The 23,017-nt window shown below is 40.6% G+C and overlaps 1 protein-coding gene across 1 annotated transcript in view; it reads left to right on the plus strand.

Annotated features, from left to right (window-relative positions):
* The window catches only part of SLC15A4 (solute carrier family 15 member 4), a 54,392-nt gene extending 33,064 nt beyond the window's left edge, over nucleotides 1-21,328 (plus strand). Inside the window, exons 6-8 of the mRNA XM_065417505.1 lie at nucleotides 3,152-3,307; nucleotides 14,237-14,395; nucleotides 19,756-21,328. Of these exons, the coding sequence (XP_065273577.1) occupies nucleotides 3,152-3,307; nucleotides 14,237-14,395; nucleotides 19,756-19,904 (464 nt within the window). The 3' untranslated portion in view covers nucleotides 19,905-21,328. The remainder of the gene's footprint in view (nucleotides 1-3,151; nucleotides 3,308-14,236; nucleotides 14,396-19,755) is intronic.
* Nucleotides 21,329-23,017: the final 1,689 nt, after the last annotated feature.

Genomic DNA, 23,017 nt, shown 5'->3' on the forward strand with positions numbered 1-23,017 from the left:
GTGGTGCCTCATGGTGGGGGAAATTCCCTCCTCTCTGAGGGCTGGTCTACACCTAAAACTTAGGTTGACCTAGCTACGTTGCTATGGGGTGTAAAAAATTGACACACCTGAGGCCAGGTCTACACTACAACCTTACATTCATATAACTACGTCGCTCAGAGGTGTGAAAAATCCCTGAACGATGTAGTTATACCAACCTAACCCTAGCATAGACAGTGCTTCTCCCATCCATATAGCTGCCACCTCTTGGGGTGGTGGATTAACTACATTGACTAACTACATCAAGAAGTTCTCCTGTCAGCGTAGTAGCATCTTCACTAAAGTGCTGCACCACTGCAGCTTTAAGTGTAGCCCTGGTCTACACTAAAAAATTAGGTTGACATAACTACGTTGCTCAGGAGTATGAAAAATCCATACCTCTGAGCAGTGTAGTGAAGCCAACCTAAGGGCTTGTCTATACTTACAGTGCCACTGTAGTGCTTAGTGAAGACACTACCTATGTCTATGGGAGAAGCCCTTCTGTTGACTTAGCACAGTCTACAGCAAGGGGTTACATTGGTATAACTGCGCCGCTCAGTGGTGTGGATTTTCCATATCCCTGCGTGATGTAGTTATACCGACATACATTTGTAATGTAGACCAGGGCGAAGTCCCTGTGTAGACAGCACTAGGATGGAAGAATTCTTCTGTCGACCTAGCTGCGCCGCTGTAATGCTTAAGCGTAGACAAGCTTGTCGTCAAGCCGACCTCAGTACTAGGTCAGTGGAAGAAAGCTGGATTTACTACAGCTTCTGACTACAGCAGCATGGCTGCAGCTGTTGTAGACATACCCTTGTGTTCCAAGACTGGGGTTTTCTTTTCAGTTTCAAGTGGATGTAATGGCTTCCCATTAACTCTAATGGTCGTCCATTGTCTTTTTCTGGCTGGACAATGGATGGGTACTTGAAGATAGTTTCGCGTGAACAACTGGCTTGGAAGGAGCTTTTCTTTGCTGAGAGACGTAGTTGGAATTGTAGTACTGCTCATGAGCATATTATTCAATATACATATGTTCATAACCACAGTCTGCAAACATATCTTGTGATGACCATCAAGTTCAGAACATTACAACCTTTCATAAAAGATCTTACTTGACATATTTTTCTACACAATAACATTGTTGTACAACCTAGTTGATCCAATTGCTCATTTTTGAGGGTTTGCACCTCTATTCTCTCCTTTGGGTGTCTGGACCCTGGTTGTTACAGGGGAAAGTATATTTTGAAATGTGTTCAAGGAGGTAGTTGCACCACAAGCTATAACTGGAGGAGTTTCAGGATTAATAGTATCCATTTTCCCCCACCTGCTGTTTCAATATAATAGACTATAAAACAGTTAGGAGCTTTCTTTTCTACAATTGATTCTTAACTAACATTAATGGTTAAACTTGTGCTATGATACAGGAAGCTTTCCACCTTTCTCAAGAGCACATTACAGACCACTCATTGCACATATAAGCATGCTTGAACCTTTTGGCTCACTCCCAGAGCTCGAGCCCCAGCACAGCTATTGCACAGCAGTGAACTACAAAATTATCTTCAGTATGAAACTGTAAGCATCGCCATTCTAGAATCCCTTTGCTCAGTTTTGACACCACATTCAGACATTCAAAACAAGAGCAGGGTTTTTTGTTTTGTCTCCCCCCCCCCCCCCCCCCTCCCGCCCCAAGCTTGGGCTGATGTCACAAAATTATCTTCAGTATGAAACTGTAAGCATCGCCATTCTAGAATCCCTTTGCTCAGTTTTGACACCACATTCAGACATTCAAAACAAGAGCAGGGTTTTTTGTTTTGTCCCCCCCTCCCCCCCCCCAAAGCTTGGGCTGATGTCATATACATGATTTATCTTATCAGGGACTCAGCATTATGGCACCTGTGCACCTGTCTGGGTAGTGCATCCACTGCTTTTTATCTGGATCAGATAAAAGTGAGGAAATTGATTACTATACGTAGTCATTTTAAGCACACTGTGTCAGCAGTGCCTTATACATGGCATGCTGCAGATGTATGAAATCTTTTATTATTATTATTATTATTATTATTATTATTCCACTGTTTTGCTGCTTGGGTATAAGGTCAGATCTTGATCTTCTAACCTAAACAGGGCTGATCCTTATCTGCACTCAGATGGAGACCTGCCTGTACAACCCGAGTACTTCAGGAAACTAGTGTTAATGATTCAATAGGTCCTGCTCTTCCCTTTGAAATAGAAATGAGCTAGTGTACCAAATTGGTTGGGTTGTGGGCTCTGTGGTATTGGTAATTGGAAGTGTATTCTTTTGGATGAGTCCTAAAATAGAAGCCCTGGTCATTTGTGGTTATTAAAGATCCCAAGCATTCTTTGTAGCAAGATGCCTAATTTCAGTCTGGGTAAACTGTAAGCTAACTACTGAAATTTCCCCTACAGTTTCATTGGGATAAGATTTACTTTCTGCTCTGAAGTGTCCTATTGCGTTGATGAGCACTGTTAAACTATTGTTGCATTTCACGCTCTACATGACACTGAAATGCAGACACTAATGTGTTTTCTATGGACAGTATAACTTGTAAATCAGCTTGTAAAGAGCTTTGGAATTCTGTATGATGAAAGGTGCTATGTGAATGTAAGTGATCAACAGTAAACCATTATGAATATGGTAAGCAACATTCATGTAGCACTGGTGACTATTTTTAAAAAGTAAAATAATCACTGATGTACTACTTTTGTGCTTGCAGATGCAATAATTCAACTCTGCAAAGGAGTAGTTTGCAGAAGTGAGATCGCCTTTAAAAAAAAAAAAAAAAAGCTTTTAAATTTGTATCAGAAGTCTCTGTGAGCTAATCCACCTGAAATGGGGTAAAGATTTGTGTAATTATAGCTGATAAATAAGAATAGAATAACTGTAATCCTGTGGTGGAGAAACTGGATTTTCTGAAATAGTAATAGCAAAAGTAGACTGTAATATTCACGTATCAAGCATTACATAAAGTACTTATTCCTGGTACTTAAGCTTTTGTTGCATGGTTCAGGTAATCATGTCATGCAGTAATTTGATCCTAATTTAGTCCTAGGTATGAAGAAATAGCTTTTGCATTTTAGGATTATCTTTTTTTTTTTCTTTTTTTTCTTTTAGGAATTTTGGAAGGCAACAGACTGAGTATTGTAAAGGTTAAAACAATTAATCAGACAATTGGACATGTTACATATTATGCTGCTGATTTGCCAATATGGTGGCAGATTCCTCAATATGTACTGATTGGATTCAGTGAAATATTTGCAAGCATAGCCGGTAAGTTTTTAAAAAATCATACAACTTTTGTCCATCTCTGATCATTTTCTGAATACATTATAATTATAACATAAAAAGATATAGTAATTTTTAAGGGAAGGGAACTAAATTCTTGTAGGTTAAACTCGGTCAAAAGATTAGCAGACTGCTTTTAATTGTTTTGACATAGAATCATAGAATTGGAAGGGACCTTGAGAGGTCATCTAGTCCAGTCCCCTGCACTCATGGCAGGACTAATTATCTAGACCAGGGGTAGGCAACCTATGGCACGTGTGCCGAAGGCGGCACGCGAGCTGGTTTTCAGTGGCACTCACACTGCCCGGGTCCTGGCCACCAGTCCAGGGGGCTCTGCATTTTAATTTAATTTTAAAGGAAGCTTCTTAAACATTTTAAAAACCTTATTTACTTTACATACAACAATAGTTTAGTTATATATTATAGACTTATAGAAAGAGACCTTCCAAAAACATTAAAATGTATGACTGGCACGCGAAACCTTAAATCAGAGTGAATAAATTAAGACTCGGCACACCACTTCTGAAAGGTTGCCAACCCCGATCTAGACCATTCCTGACAGGTGTTTGTCTAACCTGCTCTTAAAAATCTACAATGATGGAGATTCCATAACCTCCCTAGGCAATTTATTCCAGTGCTTGACCACCCTGACAGGAAGTTTTTCCTAATGGCCAACCTAAACCTCCCTTGTTGCCATTTAAGCCCATTGCTTCTTGTGCTAGCCTCAGAGGTTAAGAAACAATTTTTCTTCCTCCTCTTTGTAACAACCTTTTACTTACTTGAAAACTGTTAGCATGTCCCCTCTCAGTCTTCTCTTTCCCAGACTAAACAAACCCCATTTTTTCAATCTTCCCTTTCTAGAACTTTAATCATTTTTGTTGCTCTTCTCTGGACTCTCTCCAATTTGTTCACATCTTTCCTGAAATGTGGTGCCCAGAACCAGGGCCGGTGTAAGGAAGTTTCGCGCCCTAGGCGAAACTTCCACCTTGCACGCCCCCCACCGCCCCCAGCCCTGCGGCAGCTTCCCCCCCCCATGGAGCCGTGTGGTAGCTCCCCACCCCAGCTCACCTCTGCTCCACCTCCTCCCTGAGCAAGCCGCCCCCGCTCTAATTCAAACAGCTGATTGGCGCCGCAAGCCAGGGAGGTGGGAGAAGTGGAGCAGCGACGGCATGCTCGGGGAGGGGGCGTAGCAGAGGTGAGCTGGGGTGGGGAGCCCTGCGGCAGCTCCCCCCCGCCCTGAGGCACCCCCGCGGCAGCTCCCCACCCCACCCGGGGAGCCGTGCGGCAGCTCCCCACCCCAGCTCACCTCTGCTCCGCCTCCTCCCCGAGCACACCGCCCCTGCTCTAATTCTCCTCCCCTCCCAGGTTTGCGGTGCAAAACAGCTGATTGGCGCCCCAAGCCTGGGAGGCGGGAGAAGTGGAGCAGCGACCGCGCGCTCGGGGAGGGGGCATAGGAACGCTGTTTTAAAAAAAAAAAAAAAAAAAAATTGGGGGCACTGCTTTTTGGTGGCCCCAAATCTTGGCGCCTTAGGCAACCGCCTAGTTTGCCTTAATGGTAGCACTGGCCCTGCCCAGAACTCCAGTTGAGGCCTAATCAGCGTGGAGTAGAACGGAAGAATTACTTCTCGTGTCTTGCTTACAATACTCCTGCTAATACATCCTGGAGTGATGTTTCTTTTTTTTTTCCCCAACCGCATTACACTGTTGACTCATATTTAGCTTGTGGTCCACTATGACCCCCAGATCCCTTTCCGCAGTACTCCTTCCTAGGCAGTTATTTCCCATTTTGTATGTGTGCAACTGATTGTTCCTTCCTAAGTGGAGAACTTTGCATTTGTCCTTTATTGAATTTCATCCTATTTACTCAGACCATTTCTCCAGTTTGTCCCGATCATTTTGAATTTTAATCCTAACCTCCAAAGCACTTGCAACCCCTCCCAGCTTGGTATCATCTGCAAACTTTATAACATTTACCAGTTAGATTAAATGACCAGCTGTGATAAAATTAATGCACAGTAGGACATATATATTAATACTTTAGAGGAATAAGAGAGGCTTATTTAATCTCAAATGCATCCGGTAATATAATGGCAGCTTATTGATTAAGAACTTAAGTGTACAATATAGAAATGGACATGAAATAATGAAGGTAACTAGTTGGGGGTTTAAAGCATGTGACACACACAGTTATTGTTAGGTACATAGAAAATGTTTATTTAGAATGCAAGATCCAAAATCTCTCTGGGATGAGGACACGAGAACAGTGGCATCCTGGTAAGGATAATGGATTGACTGTACCTTTCCTATGACCAGAGGTAATTGTCCTTTTTCCAGCCTTTCTTAAAGATAATGAGGGAGGTAGTATGAAGCAAAGGATGCATCCTTGACCAATGTGAATCACTAGCAGCAGCAACAGGTGAAATCCAAAATGATTTATAGTTGAGTGTGATCCCAACCAGCAAATATCCATGTTGAAGCTTGGAAGTGGTGGGTGCCAGGTCAGCATCTCACTAGAAGTTTTCTCTTGTTGCCATTTAATGTCTAGATATTACAAAAGATGAACCTATACTTAATCCTGTAGTTTTTACTGAGACAAAGTGAGTTTTGCCAGAGTATGAACTACAAGACTGGGCCAATAAACAGTCAAGGTGTTTAATTAGGCTTCTTCATAGCCACAGGCTCTTTGACACTGACCCAGGTTATTAGCCCCTTGACCATAAGAATAGTTTGGAAAACTCTGCCTTTTAGCAGATGTTCAGAAGATGGAGAACACATTTACCATTCTTTATAAATGTATTCCAACTACCAGGCAGGTGCAGGGAAGGAAGAAATGCATTTTCTGTTAATATTAGTGTATCTATAGTAGAAAAGCTGATTTTCCTCCTCCCCACCCCCCAAATGCATTTCAGATGTTGTGCTACATGTATCAGACACATTGTTTGGATCCTAGCTTTAGGAATTGATGCACTGTTCTACCTCTCATGTGGAGAGGTAAAATTATTTAAAACAAATTTTATTTAAAATTAAAACAGCAGAGCCCCAGCCGTTGGGGCTGATAGCAGGAGCCCTAGCCGCCCATTCTGAGGTTTAACCAGGTTTTTTTGGTTATTCGATCTAGCCCTAGTCCCAATTAGATCAGATAATTGGAGTTCCATTGTTTTAGCAAAAAGCACTTCTAAAGAATACCTAGATTACATCTGTCTCCCGAATACCAAAGAGGTCTGTCTCATGAAGGCAGTCTTTTTTGTTTTTTTGTTTTTGTTTTTTGTGTTGGTTTTTGGTTTTGCAAGATGGTATTTTCCCAAGTAAAATGAACTTGATTTCTTCTTTTGCCCACATAACCTGCCACACAACTCAGCACCCCTTGCAGTCTCTGATCCACAGGTGCCAACTCTTTTCTGCGCCGGTGGGTGCTCCCTCCCCTGCCCCAACTCCGCCCCTGCCCCAAAGTCCCCACCCTAACTCTGCCCCTCCCTGCCCCTATTGGACCCCTCCCCCAAATCCCGGCCCCGCCTCCTCCCTCCAAGTGTGCCACGTTGTCCCCCCTCCCTCCCAGGCTTGACCCGCAAAACAGCTGTTTCGTGGCGCAAGTGCTGGAAGGGAGGGGGGAGAAGCAGGATGCGGCAGCGCACTCGGGGAGGAGGAGGAGGCGAGCGGGGGTGGGGGGGCAGGTCGTGGAGCCGCTGGTGGGTGCTTTTTTCCCCGTGGGTGCTCCAGCCCCGGAGCACCCACGGAGTCAGCGCCTATGCTCTGGTCAAGAAAAGCCAAGGGGTAGGCTAGCCTCAAGATGACAAAGAGGTTTGGGAAAGCTCTCACATGGCTTGCTAGTGCAGCAGTTAATCTTTTGCTTTCCTGAGCATGAAACTTACCATGAAAAGTTAAAACAAATGTCGCCTATTGTTAATTTACCATAACATTGGAATTGAAAAATGAATGCTTTTAGCCCTCTAGCCCATGATAAAAACAAACATTTTTGATAGATCTTTCTGGATTGAAAAAGAATCTTTCAGGATCCCTGACTTGGCTTGACATGCAGACTGCTGGTTTGTTCTTAAAGCAGGGCTGATAGTTAGTGTGGCTATGCCAGTCAGGAGGCTTTGATCTATAAGTCACCAAGGTCAGAGGAGCAGTATTCTGCTTACTGTTAAGTAGCTCTAGTAAAAAGCTTTAAGGAATCTGCTGGAAATGATTTCCAAGACCTGCTTTTGTCTCTAGAATAATTGTCCTACAGGCATATTTTATTTAGTGCTTCATGTGGTAAGTACTAGGGAAACTGAAGCACTACTCAGACCACATCTTCCTGGAACTGAATCACAAGTCTCTGTAAATCTCTTGGATGCCATTCTTGTGTTATGTAGTGGACAGCACTGTGAGATCATATTGATTTTAGGCTGAAGCTGAAGTGGGAGGAGAGTGTGAATGAGACTATAAAATCTTATTTTCTGGTCTGTTTCACACACATTAGGGTTCATTAGCACAAAAAAAACCACAGACCATTTATCTGTTGCTGCTGTTTTGTACGTGACATGGCTTGCATTGGTTTCTTCTTATAATTAAACAATAAATACATTGCTGTTGTGATTCTTTCAATAAACTTCTTTCAGTTTACTGTTTGGAGCTTGTGAACAATATTCAGTTAATAACACTAGCAACCTTTTGCAATTAGGTCTATAAATAGGTATTTTAATACAGTATGAACGTTGTACAGCGAGCTAGTCCTAATGCGAGATCACTCCCTCAGTGACCTTACTCCAGTTAACATAGTCACATGGAGCTTTTGCTTAGAGCCATAACATAAAATGATATATTAATAGCCACAGTAATTCAGTATCTTAAACTTTAAACATCTGTACAAATTAACATTGAACTTAGTTTCTTCCCCTTAGCTCAGGGGTTCTTAACTTAGGTTCCATACAGCAAAGTTTAAGAAAAAACAATTTCCCCTTCCCTCATAGTTTACTGTGACAACATGAAGAACTGAAAATCGTATACTTTGCAAGAATACAAGTAATAGTTAAAGGGCTTTGATTGGTATATAGGTATGAGTATTTCTGTCAGAAGTACTGATTTTATTTCATAAAGCACCTTTTGTGTTCAGAAAATACAGATCAGAGCAGCTAAAATAACACTGCCCAAATGCTTTTGGAAACCGTAACACCGACTGACACTGCAACTCCTCCCCAGTTTTCAGAGGCCGTGGGAAGAAGTGACGGGGTTCATGGATGCTGGGCTCACAGGTAGGGAGCAGGGGCCCCCCCTTTAGTAGAGGTGGGCAGGAGCAGTGGGGTTCCTGGGCTGTGAGGCAGAGTATGGTACTCACAGGTCCAGCAGCACTATGAGCTGTGTGTAGGTCCAGTACAGCAAGAAGTTGATGAGGATGCAGAGCCGGTAGCTGGGATGGGCCTCTGCTGTGGCATGGTCAGGGAAGCTGGGGCTATACCTGGCTCAGACCAACTGGTTACTCTCCAGCTGCACTGGTGCCCTGCAGAAGGCAGCACATCACCCAAGGCAGGAACTGCGCAGGACCCTGGCTCTCCCTGACACCTGATGTGACCAGGCACAGGCACCCTGCGGCACCAGGGAACAGGGAGGAAGGTGTTTCCAGGAGCTGCTGCAGAGCTCAGAGCCCACTTTGTACAGGGGCCGCTATTGTGATGTGGGTGCGGAACTGGAAGTTAAGAGCTGCAGCTGATCAGAAAGAGAGCCCTCCTGGCCATCCTAATTTGCCCAGCCCCACTGCCTAAAGGTGAGCAGCAGATCAGTAGTGAATGGAGGGGAGCCCTCAGAATACGCTGGGAATGAGATGCGGGGCCTGTGGGAATGGAGAGGAGCCCTTCTGATACTGCATGGGCTACTTCAGCCAAAGAGAGCACGGGGGAGATGGAGGAGCCCCAGCTCTGCTGGAGAGTGGAGCACAGGGAAAATATGGGGGTGGCCGGGGAAAATGGGGAATCAGGAGAGCCCCTGCATTGCTGTGGGCATAACCAAGCTGAGGGGCAGAGCACTGGGTGAAGCTGCTTTCCCTAGTGTCCATCCCTCCCTGGCCAGCCCCCACACCAAGCGGAGCTCTGAATCCACTCTGGCAGCACTATACCCTGGTCAAAAGACAGGCAGTTGGCACTTCCCTGCCATGCCTTCTCAGGGAGTCTGAGAACCTCTTCCTTAGATGATTCCCTCAGATAGGGTTTCCCATTATGGGACAAGATGGTTTTCAGAGGCTGCTACTCCTTTTGTCGCACTTGACTAAATCAATAAGTTAGAATCAGAACATGGATAGCTCAGTGGTTTGAGCATTGGCCTGCTAAACCCAGGGTTGTGAGTTCAATCCTTGAGGGGGCCATTTAGGGAACTGGGGTAAAAATCTGTCTAGGGATTTGTCCTGCTTTGAGCAAGGGGTTGGACTAGATGATCTCCTGAGGTCCCTTCCAACCCTGGTATTCTATGATTCTTGCGCTATCCCCACTTCCCATATAGTCTGCTTCCCCCTCAGATCAATAGCAGAGAGCCTTTAGCTCGTCAGCCCTTTGCTTCCATCTGTCGTGCTATGGCACACCAGTAATAGGAAATGGTTAGACTCTCTGAGCAGACTGGGTTTTGGTGCAAAAGGAGAACATAAGAACGGCTATACTGTGTCATACCAATGGTCCATCTAGCCCAGTATCCAGTCTTCCGACAATGGCCAATGCCAGGTGCCCCAGAGGGAAGGAACAGAACAGGTAATCATCAAGTCGCCCATTCCCAGCTTCTGGCAAACAGAGGCTAGGGACACCATCCCTTCCAATCCTGGCTAGTAGGGATTGATGGACCTATCCTCCATGAATTTTGCATGTGAAACAAGCATTATGTATTTACATGAATGGGCGCTAGATGTTGGGGTTTATGATCACCTTTTACAGTATGAAGGTGCATGAAACTATCTCAAGTCATCTAAAAGTCCACCATATTCAGATAGGTGTGGCATGGCCTCAGAGGCCATCTTGGCTGTAGCAAACTGACCAATATCATGGCCTACTTGGTACTGATTTGTGTTCCCAGCCCATGCTCTTTGGAACAGAAGGGATCAGGAGCTTTCATGTCATGCTTTTTACATGTTCATTTCATAGCCTTTAACTCTTTTTGTACCTCCTGCTACTTTCTCCTCTACTTCTGAGGCACTTGTCCTTTCACATGTTTTCCCCAACATTTGACTTTTTAAACTTCATTTTGCTCTTCATTACTTAGGAGTATAATAAACTGGCCTGCACAGCTGGTGCAAGCTTTTCTTTATTGTTTTTCTGTCTGCTGGGAGGGTGTAACTTGCTGTCTGGACTGGCATTGTATTGGACTAGAAGAAATAAAATTTAGCACCTTGGGGGAATTGTCAAGTGATTAAAACACCAGGCTAGTAGTCTGTGGGGTTCTGTTCCTGATCTTGCCACAATAATATATAGGAGAGGTCACTTAACATCTTTGTCTCAGCTTAACTGCTTGTAAAATGGGGGATGGTGCGACTTAAGGTGCTAACTTAAGATGTTAACCTATATGAAAGATGTGCTGTGGGAGTGCAGAGCAGATCCTTTGCAATAATCAGTGCTGCCGTCTATCATGTTAAGTTTTATTAAATGTATAATATCCATAATATCTCCTGTTATCTTAGGATATTTTTCTACCCCCAGCTACTAAAGACTTATTCTATCACTTCAGAATTAGCAATTGGAATTCTTGCTTAAACAAGTCACTTTCTGAATGTCATCTCTGTTTTAATGTCTTTCTCAACTACAGAGAAAGCTTAAAGCAGAGAATAAAGCAATAGTTGCTTAGCAACATTAGGGGAATCATGTTAACTCTAAATCTGAATTCATGTACGCAACCGACTTACAAGAAATGCCTGTATATTTGAAAAAGGTATTTGGTGCCTCCCTCTTTGAGATGTCATCTTTCTCTTATGACTATCAGAATTATTACACAGTTTATAGAAGTTCCCAAACAAAATGTAACAAATATCTGCAATGTATTTGTCAAAGGATCAGTGGTTTAAAAAAAGTGATAAATCTTCTGTTGAGCTCTAGGTTCCAGGTTGTTTGTACTACTTGATTTAATAGACAGGAAGTAAAACCTTTTAAGGCCTGTCCTATTCTCGTGCAAGTACACTGCTGTTCTTTTGCGCTTGCTGCAGCTCTAATACAGGTTTTGAAGTTATAAAACCATTATAGCTTTTTTTGGGGGGGGGGTGGAGAAGAATACAAATGTGCCTGTTTGAACTGGGGAATTCATGCAGATCTTAATTGTTCTTTTTATTACCCTTTCCTTCCGTTTGGTTTACAAAGTTTTGTTTCAGTCTTCTGATCATTCACTAAATTAAATGACCGGTAATAAGAAGGTGCCTTAAGATTGAATGGAAAATACTTCAAGAAAAATGTGATTTTTAAATTTGATCGGCGTATCTGTTGTGCTGTGAAATTCAATTTAAAAAAAGTGAAATGTTAATGGTTACAATACTGTGATTTGAAAGCACTTTGTTCAAAAAAGAACTGAATATGTTAAAAGCTGAAACATAAGTTTGTTTTTGTTTACAGTAAAGCTGAGCATACTTTTATTAAACCATATTAGTTTCACTTCAGGTACCTTTAAAAAGATGACACACATTGCATTAATCTTTTGTATTATTCCCTGCAATCCTCTTAAAGCACCCTTATTTAGCTGAGAATCATAATCTCACATGACACCACCAACTAGAGGGTTTAATTTCAAAACTGCTTATTTGAGGTAGCATGAAATTGCTATCAATGGCTGCCAGCAGGCAGCAATATCACTGAAGGCAAAGAAAAGATTTTATGTTCTTTAGGCCAGATTAAATATTCGGGTGACTAGGAACATTTATTCAAGTTTGGAAGCATGATTTTTTTATTTTTTATTTTTTTTTAAATTACAGAAGTATGTAGTATTACATTCCCCCAAAGGTATCACTCAAGTCCAATGCTTTTGTGAAGGAACCAAATAAAAAAAATCAGACTGGAGTTCTTTCACTCCGTGTACTTCAGTTGGAGTTGTGTGACTAGTATCCAGTGTGGTCACCAGACTGAATCTCAGATAGTCTGGAAACTTTTCTGACAGCTGGGGTTATTTAGTGAAAGGTCACAGTTTTATTTAAGATGAACAGACAGCTGCATTTTTAATAAGGGTTTGGCCAAATAAGAATTAGAAATTATTTCAAATGTAATATTAGTGGCAAAACATCCCAATAAATAGGATTTGGACAAATTTTTAACTTCTTTAGTGTTTGTCATATTAAATAGAAGCTTTCTTCTCCCAGAAACATACTGTTGGCTTCCATATATCTATAAGGACACTGAGCCTCACATTCTGGATTTACATTTATTGGAGCCTCCCGTCTGACTTCTGAAAAAGGGCTCTTCAACACTCTTCAATCATAGAGATGTCACTTTGCAGCATTCAAGTGCTCACTGCTTCAAGGGAGAACAATGTGGTGGTTCAGACACGATCTCTCACGTGACACTACAAATCAATAAGGGAGAACATGTAGTTCCGATGCACTTCCTTGTCTGAACAGAACTGCACCCTCTGGCCCTGACTAATTGACCCATCTGGCTTGAAGTCTTAAGCCTTTCTGCTTAAAGGAAAACACCATTGGGTTCCTATCAAGTGCTGTGTATGGATGAGTAGTGATAGTCAAGCAGTGTTAAAGAAATGCTTGCAGTTTCAAAATTATGTGAAGAGGATGGCTCTGAGCTTGCTTCATGTGCGCAGCCATGCCTCTGCAAAGAGGCATAAAGGAGGTATGGAGAGTCTTTCCCATTAATTTCAGGAAGAGGCAGACTACTTTGACTTAAGTCTCCCATCTCTTGCCCTTACCTGTAGACCATACCTTGGCTGTGATTCTGCAAAAAATTGTGTGTCCTTGCCTTTATGCCCTGTGAGTAGTCCCTGTGACTTCAGTAGAATTCTGACTTCGTAAAGTTAAGCATGTGCGTAAGTTTTGTGGGATCAAGCCTATAACAGTATATCATGTTGGGGCAGTGGGGCTGAAGATTAGTCTGATATGCAGATTCTAGGTCACATTTGCCCAAAGTAAAGTTAAATAGTTAACTGTGTTGGGAGAAGGGGAAATTTTTAAAAACTATTGAGACTTACCCTAAGTGTTGCAAGTTGAGAGAAATGAACGTCCATGGGGGGATGTAGGATTTGCCTCAGTCAAAACATGAGGGAGTATGGTCTAGCCGAGAAGACCATATGGGAGTCGAGAGCTGGCTTTTGTTATGAAAACTACTTTAAAAAATTTCAAGCCTAGGTCATATTGTAGTCACCTTCCATCAATACTCAAACATGGCCTTTTAAAAACTGTTCTAAAACAGACTAGTCAAACCATGATTAAAAACAGTTTGGCTGGACAGTGTCCTAGCTGTTTAACTCACTTTGGATAAGGTTGAAAGCCAAGTATAATGTAAACTCCCTAGATGGTATGTTGATTCTGGTATACAATGAGACTTGACTGATGTCAGTTGACTTGTAAAATAAAGTGAATGAGTTCCAGAAACACATGAGATTTCTGAGAGAACTTGTTTGCTAAAAGGTTGTACACTTGCTAAAAGAACAATAGGAGAGTGGTGCAGCACATAAAATCAAAATATTTTATATTTATACATAAGTTCAGGACTTAGTCAAGGTTATCAATGTTTTATATTTGCATTAAGACTTTCAGAGCAGGTCTAAGGCAGTTAGATACTCATTGGAAATTAATGGGAGTTGGGTACATAAATCCCTTAGTGTCCCCTGAAAATCCAAGTTCTTGTTTTTAACCCTGTATGAATGTATTGTTTTCAATGTTTATGAATATTTGTCATTAGCAGGCACATTGAGCTGGTAACCAAGCGCATTAATTTCTTACAGATAGATACTTTTTTTCTTTTAATACAGGCCTAGAGTTTGCATATTCAGCTGCTCCCAAATCCATGCAGAGTGCCATTATGGGACTGTTCTTTTTCTTTTCTGGAATTGGGTCATTTGTTGGCTCAGGACTGCTGGCGTTGGTGTCTATTAACGCAATTGGCTGGATGAGTAATCATACAGATTTTGGTAAGTAATCCTCAATGCATTGGAGGATGATGAAGTAAAATGCTTAATCAGAAATCATTATATTTCAAGGGTGGGAACTTTGTTAGCTTAGAATTGTAACACTTTGCATTTGTAAACCCTCTTAATATGGCAAAGACATAATTTCATCTTGCATTTTGCTACAATTGGAGCTGTCTTAAATGGATACATTAGAAATGCATATGTTGTAAAGTGGACTTTATAAAAGAGCTGATTCAGTTAATTGCTCAGCTGTGTTACTATTTTTGCTCACCAGAAGATATTTGTACATTTAAGAATATTTTAGCTGGAATGTCTAGATTAGTAAAAGCAGTTGAAGCAAGTTTTTTGCTGTCTCTTAAAATTTTTTAAATTACACAAATTTTCAGTGAAAAGAATAAAACAAGTTTTTGACGACAGAGTGTTGATTATTTGCAACTCATGTTTCAGGGTACTTTGTGGCAATTATCATACAAGAGTTAAATTTGCATTTCTACCTAGCAATCAGTTTATCTTACAGTCCAACCTAAGCCATACGTTTCACTGTCAGTTGAAGTTAAACAAAATCATTGGCACCAGTAGGTGGCACCTTGGGAATTTCATAAAATCATTTACAGACTTCAGTGGCTTGATTAGTTACAGCAAGAAGAGTGTGTGAAAGATTTAATAAATTAGGTTAACATTGATATGCAGGTGCAGTTTTATGTACCCTCTAAAAATTATGCCTAAAGTTAAACTTGGTGTTGAATTTTTTTGCCCTTTCTGCTAGATTAGATGTGATGTAGGCTTTTTTTAACAGTCTGTCTGGAAACTGCATTTATGCCATAAGTTGGCATCTTTATTTTACAAGTTCCTTCTTTAAAAACAGATGGCCAAAAGCTTAATCTTTACACAGGAGTCATCACGAATACAAAATTTATTCCAAAAACAGAGGTCCCGCATCTAGTTGTGCAGTAGTAACAAGCATTTTGTTTTGACACACCTGTAACTGTTGAGTTTCTAAGGATGTGTATTTTTGTCATGGCTTTCACAGGAGTAATCTTTATGTTGTAGAAAATATTTCTATAATTTAGCATTTTGAGATTTTCAGATGAGGTGAATGGGAAACTTTGTTTTCCCAGAGATTCTTGAACTGCCTGGGAAACCCCATATGCAGTGTTGTAATTGTGTCGGTCCCAAGACTTTAGAGAGACAAGGTGGATGAGATCCAATAAAAGATATTACCTCACCCTCCTTGTCTCTCTTGCTAAACCCTAGGCAGCGTAAGAGACTAGTAGAGCAACGGTTGAATAACACAGGACCAGACCAGCAAATTCTCAGTGGGAGACTTAGTTCCTCTGGGGTTGATGTTTGTTCATCCTGAATATAAAAAGACTTTAAAACAAGTTGTTAATATTGGCCAAGATTTATTCTGCCATGGCAACTTTGGTGATCAAATCTGTCCATTCTTATAGCATACATATAATTCAAGAGATGTGCACTAAATATGGAGGAAGTTACTAGTTATAAAATAACATTTGTCATACTTGACATTTTTAATTAGACATTTTCCCCCCTTTTCTAGCATGATCCATCCCATCTTGTTTTCCTTTGGTTCTGATAAAACAGTCCCAGAAAAGATAGCATCCCCATCTAAAAATGTAGATTGGCTCAAATGCTTCCTGTGTTGATTAAGACTGAAAGGTGTTGCCTCAGGTGGCTCCTTTGGTCAGCTGTGTAGAATAAGCTGGGGATGCTCAGTCTGCTTCTCAGTGGACAGCTGTTACCAGGGAATTACCAGAAATCCCTATCTATCTTGGCCCTAAACGGCAGCTGCCGAGCTCTAGTCTCCCCTTGCATTCCCAGAGTTTGTACCTTGGAATCGAGGTTGAGGCCTACCAGTGGGGTGGTTTTGGTTTGTAGTACCTTGTGTTGCTGCTACGTGCACTGTTACTCCAGTGAATAAATAGGGCTTCATTTTTTTTAGTGCTATCGAGTACTTTTCAAAGTATGAAATTCACTGTTTATTTTAAAAATATTTTAGCAAATGATGTATCAAATTTTAAATTAGTAAGACCTAGTAAGGTCTTCAAGGGCCCTGCCCATCAGTTGTGAGACTGAAGCTTTATTGTGAATGAAGGGTTTGTGAATTTTTCATTAGATATTCTACAACTATAAATTTTTAAAGAAATGCAGTATAAACTAGCGGCATTAAATGTTCTCCCATGTGTTCTCTCACTATTTCCCATTGATGGCAGTAGAACACGCTGTCTGCTGGCACTTAAGCGTTGATTGCTACATTGAAATGATTAAATTATTTCTGTGATAACTCCATGAAATCTTGATTTTTAACATCCCGTCCCACAAAGGAAAATTACTACTTCTGCTCTTCAAATGGAGTTTTGAAAGTATATTGTATTTTAAATGTCAAGAGAAGACTGCTTTTGCTTTTATTGCTTTTTATTATAAACTCATTTAATTAGATCTTACGTTTCAATAATTACAATAACTTAATCTCCACACGTATGTGTACGCTGCATTCAAAGCTTGTAAGGATTGATGTGCGCTTCTCTATTTCTTGCTTCCCCCTTTCGCTTATAATAGTCATAATGGTCCAATTGGCTGTAGCTCATGGCATGTTGGAAGCAAGCCATAGTGTATTGTTCTTGAAAATTCAGCAATAGTAGGAGCTTATTTCTTAATAGAAGGATAATGTTTTACCAATGAGCTTCCTTAATTTAGAAGTATTTAATGTGCCACAAATCACTAGCTTAAAACAACTTTGAGGAAATGTCAGAGGTGAATTGAACCAGAAAGAAGTTCCACATAGCTGGATGGATTCCTAACTTTGCTCTGAGAGGGTTGAAAGAGAATTGCAATAATGGCTTGATATGAATAATGCTGTTGAATTTTTCATGATCGCATTCATTTCTGTAACTTTATTTCCCCATTCGGCTGAGTAGGGAGGGGAGATTGAGGCCTTCAGACACACAGGCACCATGTAACATTGAACAAGGCTAAGAGGTTGTCTAAAGAAATTGTAGTATATGAAATTCAGAATTCTGTTTATGCTTCGTCCATTTCAATGATGTTGTAAAACATATGTTTTTACCCTTAAGCTTTATAGTTTCACTATATTCTAGGAGATCATTAAAATTAGACCATTTACCATCTTCATTGCATAAACTTCTATTTTCCATGAAACAGCTTAGGTAGTATTGGCTAAAACCTGTGGATATATTTAATTAGAACACTGGGTGGCTAAAGGGATAAAAAGAGAATGATCCAATGGACCTAGAAGAAAAAATCTGTCTTGTATAAGGCTGTTAATGACTAGAGATGGGCAATGACAGTACAAACTTTGCTTTCACTGTTTGCTCTCTGTAAATATGTTAGCAAATAGGATTTCTGCCAGGATTGTTCATAGAATGCCTTTTTAGTGAATATTGGAGACTATCTTGTATTTAAAAGTTCACTTTGGAGACTTGATTCTCAGTTACATATCCAGTTGGGTTAGAAAAAGACACCATATGAGTGGTAAAAAGCAACAGAGGGTCCTGTGGCACCTTTTCTGTTAGTCTTAAAGGTGCCACAGGACCCTCAGTTGCTTTTTACAGATTCAGACTAACACGGCTACCCCTCTGATACTTGACATATGAGTGGTATCATCCAAAGCTGCTCTGATCTCAAATATTGCACGTGCATAATGAACAGCTTCTAAACAACTTACAGTTCAAGGGTTTTTCCACACTGGAAGTGCTACAGCTGCACCATTGTAGTGCCTAGTGAAGACACGAACTACACTGATGGGAGAGCCTCTCCCGTTAGCATAGGTCCTCCACCTCCCGGAGGCAGAAGCTATGTGAATGGGAGAAGCCCTTCCCTCGACGTAGCATTGTCTACACACCCCTGAGCGATGTTGTTATACCAGCATAAGTTGGTAGTGTAGACCAAGCCCAGGAGTTACTTGTACAAATTTGTGGCAAGTGGATTGGAAAAAATAAGGTTTTTGACAATTCAGGTAATAAAAGTGAAAAATCATAATTCGTAAATCTTTCAGATCTGCATTACATCTTGTATGCAGAATTGCTAGGAAGTTGCAGTGAAAATGCCTCAGCAGGTTTAAAGAAATATACAAAAACCAATGATGATGCTTTGAGTGAAGAATTAGAGGTGGAGGAGGTGCCGGGCAGTTGGAAATGTTCCTCACTCATTCCTTTGAATATACATTGGATTAGTTTTGGCCATACAGTTTTGCATATGTCTGTGAGATGAAATCTTCAGTGATTTAAGTCATTTTCATATCAAAACTTTTTCTATATCAACATAATTCATTTAATTTTTTTTTACACTGATTACCTTTCTATTTAAGCAGTGAGCCATAAACCTAACCACTTGTTGATACAAATCTTGTTCTCACTCTCCTTGCAGGAGAGTAAGATTGAAACAGAGCTTAATAAGTAAATGGACAGAGTGAGAGGGCACTCTCCCATTGAGGAGAAAATACATTTTGGGGGTTCTGATTTAAAACGAAGAAACTATAGCCTGTAAATTAAAAGCACATTAAGTTCAGAGGTTTTTGTCTTACTCTGATAGCAATCTTGGGAGCATATTCGGCTTGTAGCACTTCCAGCAGGGGAGTTGGTTTCCTTTTTTAGCAAGGTAGCTCTTTTTATTTAAAAAAAAAAAAGGGGGGGGGCGACGACTCTGTGTGTGGTCTCCTTTATTTAAATTGGGAGAAGAGCAAAAATATATTTAGATATGCATTTCGTAGTTTTTCAGCTAACCTGTTTTATCTGAAGTATGAGTGAGTCCACAAGGCATTGCATAGGTACATCACTTATAAACATTTCTGGTTAGCACTTAAATTTCTCTCTCCCTTTTAGGAGTTTATTAAACGAATTCGGGTTCTGCATTAGTTGAAAATCAATTATAAAAAAGGAGGCACCTTCACAGCTTTCCTGTCTATAAGTCTACTTTTCTCAGGCTGCTAATTCTTTTTAAAAACTGTTTTGGCCTAAGGGGGCTTGTGCTCCCCTCTGTACACATGTAATTCCTGTAACATTAAGTGGGGTTGTGTGCAGTCATTGAGGAGAAATCATATTGTGTGGGCTAAAGGGGTCTGCACTTCTCAAGGGCATTCCTGACTTTAAGAGGTACAAGCACAAAATACAAAGCACAGTTTGCAGGCTGTGTATTTTCCTAGAACTGCAATTTATATTCTAGATAATGCCAAAAACTGAAATACTGGTTACATGATGGAAATATGATCTGGTTCTGGTTTTGCCGACACCTTTTGCAGAGATAAATCTTAATTATTATAGGACTGAGTGGGATTGTATCCTCCCTATATGTATTTACTTTTCCTCTCCAATTCTTTCTAGGTAACATTAATGGCTGCTTTTTAAACTATTACTTTTTCCTGCTGGCGGCTATCCAAGGAGCAACCCTCCTGCTTTTCCTTATTGTTTCTGTGAAATATGACCGTCAAAGATCAAGGACTAATGGAGTGACTGCTAATGGGAGGACCTGACAGTATCTGAAATGGAAGAGCAGTTTATTAGACCAGCACACAATAAATTAACTGGCAATGAACTGATAGATTGCGAGATCTTAAACTGTTCTCCAATGGGACTTTTTCCTTAAACTTGCATGTTACATGAGTTCTCACCCCTGCCCCTTCCCCCGTAGGTAAGTGCCTTATGTTGGTGGGGCTCGTATGCCCTGTTGTAGAGAAAATGCAGATCTTGGAAGTGCATTAACTCTAGGTATTGAAGGCGCTGTGCTCATGCTGACATGTTGGGACTACTTAACATCTTTGGAAACTGAATATAACTAGTCAAAACTAGTAAGGAAACATTGTATAATGTGGCTCACCCCTAACTGAAGAACTTTGTTCAATGAAGAAAGGTGGATCTGGGGCGGGGGAACACTTTTCAGCAGTCTTTATTATGTTGAAGGCACCTGTTTTTCCCACAAAATGCTGTATTTCCTTGAAGTTTTGGTTACAGTTCAAGAGGCTCAGTGAAATTAGTAAGAGATCTCCTCCTCTGAATTTTAAAAAATTGAGGAAACTAAATTCAACAGGTCAATTTTGGGACAAGCGGAGGCAGTCTAAACTTTATAGGTCTGACTAGCCTGGATAAAAAGGGATGGCTTGTATGCAATTGATCTTTCGTTGCAAATAGGACAAATGTTTTAAGCCTACACTTCAGTATTTAATATAAAGTGGTCTTGGGTGCATTTGGACAATACAGTAGGTTATTTTGTAGCTGCTATCATTTTTGATACATGTTAGACACTTTTGGGGACTGAACTGGTTTTCCTCCAGGATTTTATTTTATTTTTTTTAAGGTCAGAGTTAGGTGTATTAGGACATTAGGGAAACTTGTGTCCTTTGAATAAGCAAGTCTTTTATCTAATATTATCAGTTTCATTATCTCCATGTAAAGATCCTTAAATATTTTCAAGCGTGCAGAAAGAAATTGGAGACTGAATTTCAGTAGACTTCCCAGTAGATGAATGTGTAATATCAATTGGAGGTCTCTTAGCCCTAATGTCTTCAGTCCTGGTGTCTTTTATGTAATTCTTGCTAATGTGCTACAGGGCTAGAACCTTTCAGCAACACATTCCTATTATAGAGTAAATGTAGCTTTTACTCTTTCAGCCTGTTCAACTTTAATTGCTTTACCCTATTGTATTTAATACTGCATATGCAAGGCAATATGGAAAGCAATACTTTGCAAGTGATTATAAAGAAAACAAACTGAAAAATCAATATTTTATTAAACAATTTAATGTGTTTGAGCTTTTACAGTTTCCTTTGGTGACCACATTTAAAATGTTAAATATTTTTTGGTACATAGAATGTCCTTTTAATGAGTTTACAAAGCAAAATGAACTCTTGTGCTGTGACTTCTGACCCTTTGTTCCTAGGTGAATAAAATTACACTGCAGATCTTCAGTGTTCTTTGGTCTTTATTTCCTCAAATGCATCTTGCAATCCTATTAATTGTGCCACCCAATGGAATGTGTATTAGAATGGGATGAGTCTGGGAGTAATTGCATATATTCGTCATCTTGGTAAAAGACCCACAAGCTAGTGCCAAACCTGCTGGGTGTAAGTCCCTAAATGCCTCCTTATCGTGGTGTAAGACTTGAACAGAATAGTGAAAATAAGAACTGCATCTCTTGTAAGCAAAACTGTAAATATTCCCTATTGGCTAATGTAATTTCTATTCTATTTAGCTTTTAATACCCTATTTGTGGTACATCATCTTTAAAGCCAGTTTGGTCTGGTGGGATTAATGTGCTTGGCAAAGACTGGAGTAGGCTGCAGAAGAATCATATGGCTATCTAAAAATCTATTTATCAAGAGATCTCCCTTTTTAAGATGACAGAACTCTAAGGAGGGGATGAATCAGGAAGGTTTGATTCCATGTGAAGACAGGTTTGTATTTTTAAAACATTTGTAGTTGCAGAAAAGAACTTTGCTGTACCAGCTAATTGTTATCCAGTTATACCAATAAATACTTCCACCATTTAGCTAATTTCTTGCAAGGCTGTTTTTAGAATTCTTTATAGATACCCATCTGAATTGGGGGTTAAATCTCATTAGATTAACTCGTTCTCAAAAGTCTGCTCCTTGATGATAAAACTGTTCCTGTTCCACACTTGTCTGGGAAACTTACGTTGATTAGGGAGTGTGTTAAGACCATATCTACACTAGGGAATTTGAAATGGCAGTGCTGCAAGGTACTGGATTCTTGCTACAGTAGGGCTACCACAGATTAAAGTCCTTGGGGTAGACAAGATTTTAATGTGGTTCAACTAGTTTAATCGCCCAAGTGGGTGGAGCCTTAATATGCATTCCACTTGGCATGTTTTTCTCTTTGGAGGGCTGATAGTGTTTGCAGTGAATGTTCCTTTTGTTCTGTCTCTTTAGTTTTTCACTTCAGTCTTGGGTCTCCTGCTAGGAATACAACAGCCTCCACTCTTCAGTCACAGGGTGAAGGGAGAATCCCTGATGTAAACTCATACACCGGTGCAGTGTGCAGTCAGCTCAGTTTCCATAGGTTTCCTTGAACATCGCTTCTGGTTCAGTCAGTTATTCATCTGGAGGTTTGGCTCTGGAACTCCTTATTCAAGGAGCCCTTTTGGGGGCTAGAAGGTATGAATATCAGTCTGACACAGAAGTGTCACCTTTGGCCGCCTTTAAATGCTGTTCTCATCTGTGGCGATCATGGAACTGCAGGCTTTGCATGAGAGACATGGGTAAGGACATTAGGGTCCCCTTGACAGAAAAATCCCAAAGAGGGGGCAATCTTCCTTCACTACCTCTTCCTGGAGATCCAAGGTTCAGAATGGTGTGCGTGAAATTCCTAAACAGTATAAGACTCAAGTGGTCTAATTAAAAATATTTATTGAGGATGGAGAGTAATCAGAGAAACAAAGAAACTGTAGGTTGTAGCCTCTGCCCTGACACATTGCCAAAGCTTGGCAGTGTAGTCCACTTAGGTTCAGTTGCAGTGAATAAAAATATATCTTAGTTTCCTAGAGAACATCTTTTGGCTGGGCCTGCCAACTTATCAGACATAGGCTCTGGATTCAGGTGTCCTGTGTCACTCATCCTAATTACTTTGACTC

The sequence above is a fragment of the Emys orbicularis genome, chromosome 16, assembly GCF_028017835.1.
Source record: "Emys orbicularis isolate rEmyOrb1 chromosome 16, rEmyOrb1.hap1, whole genome shotgun sequence".
In the NCBI taxonomy this organism is placed as follows: domain Eukaryota; kingdom Metazoa; phylum Chordata; order Testudines; family Emydidae; genus Emys; species Emys orbicularis.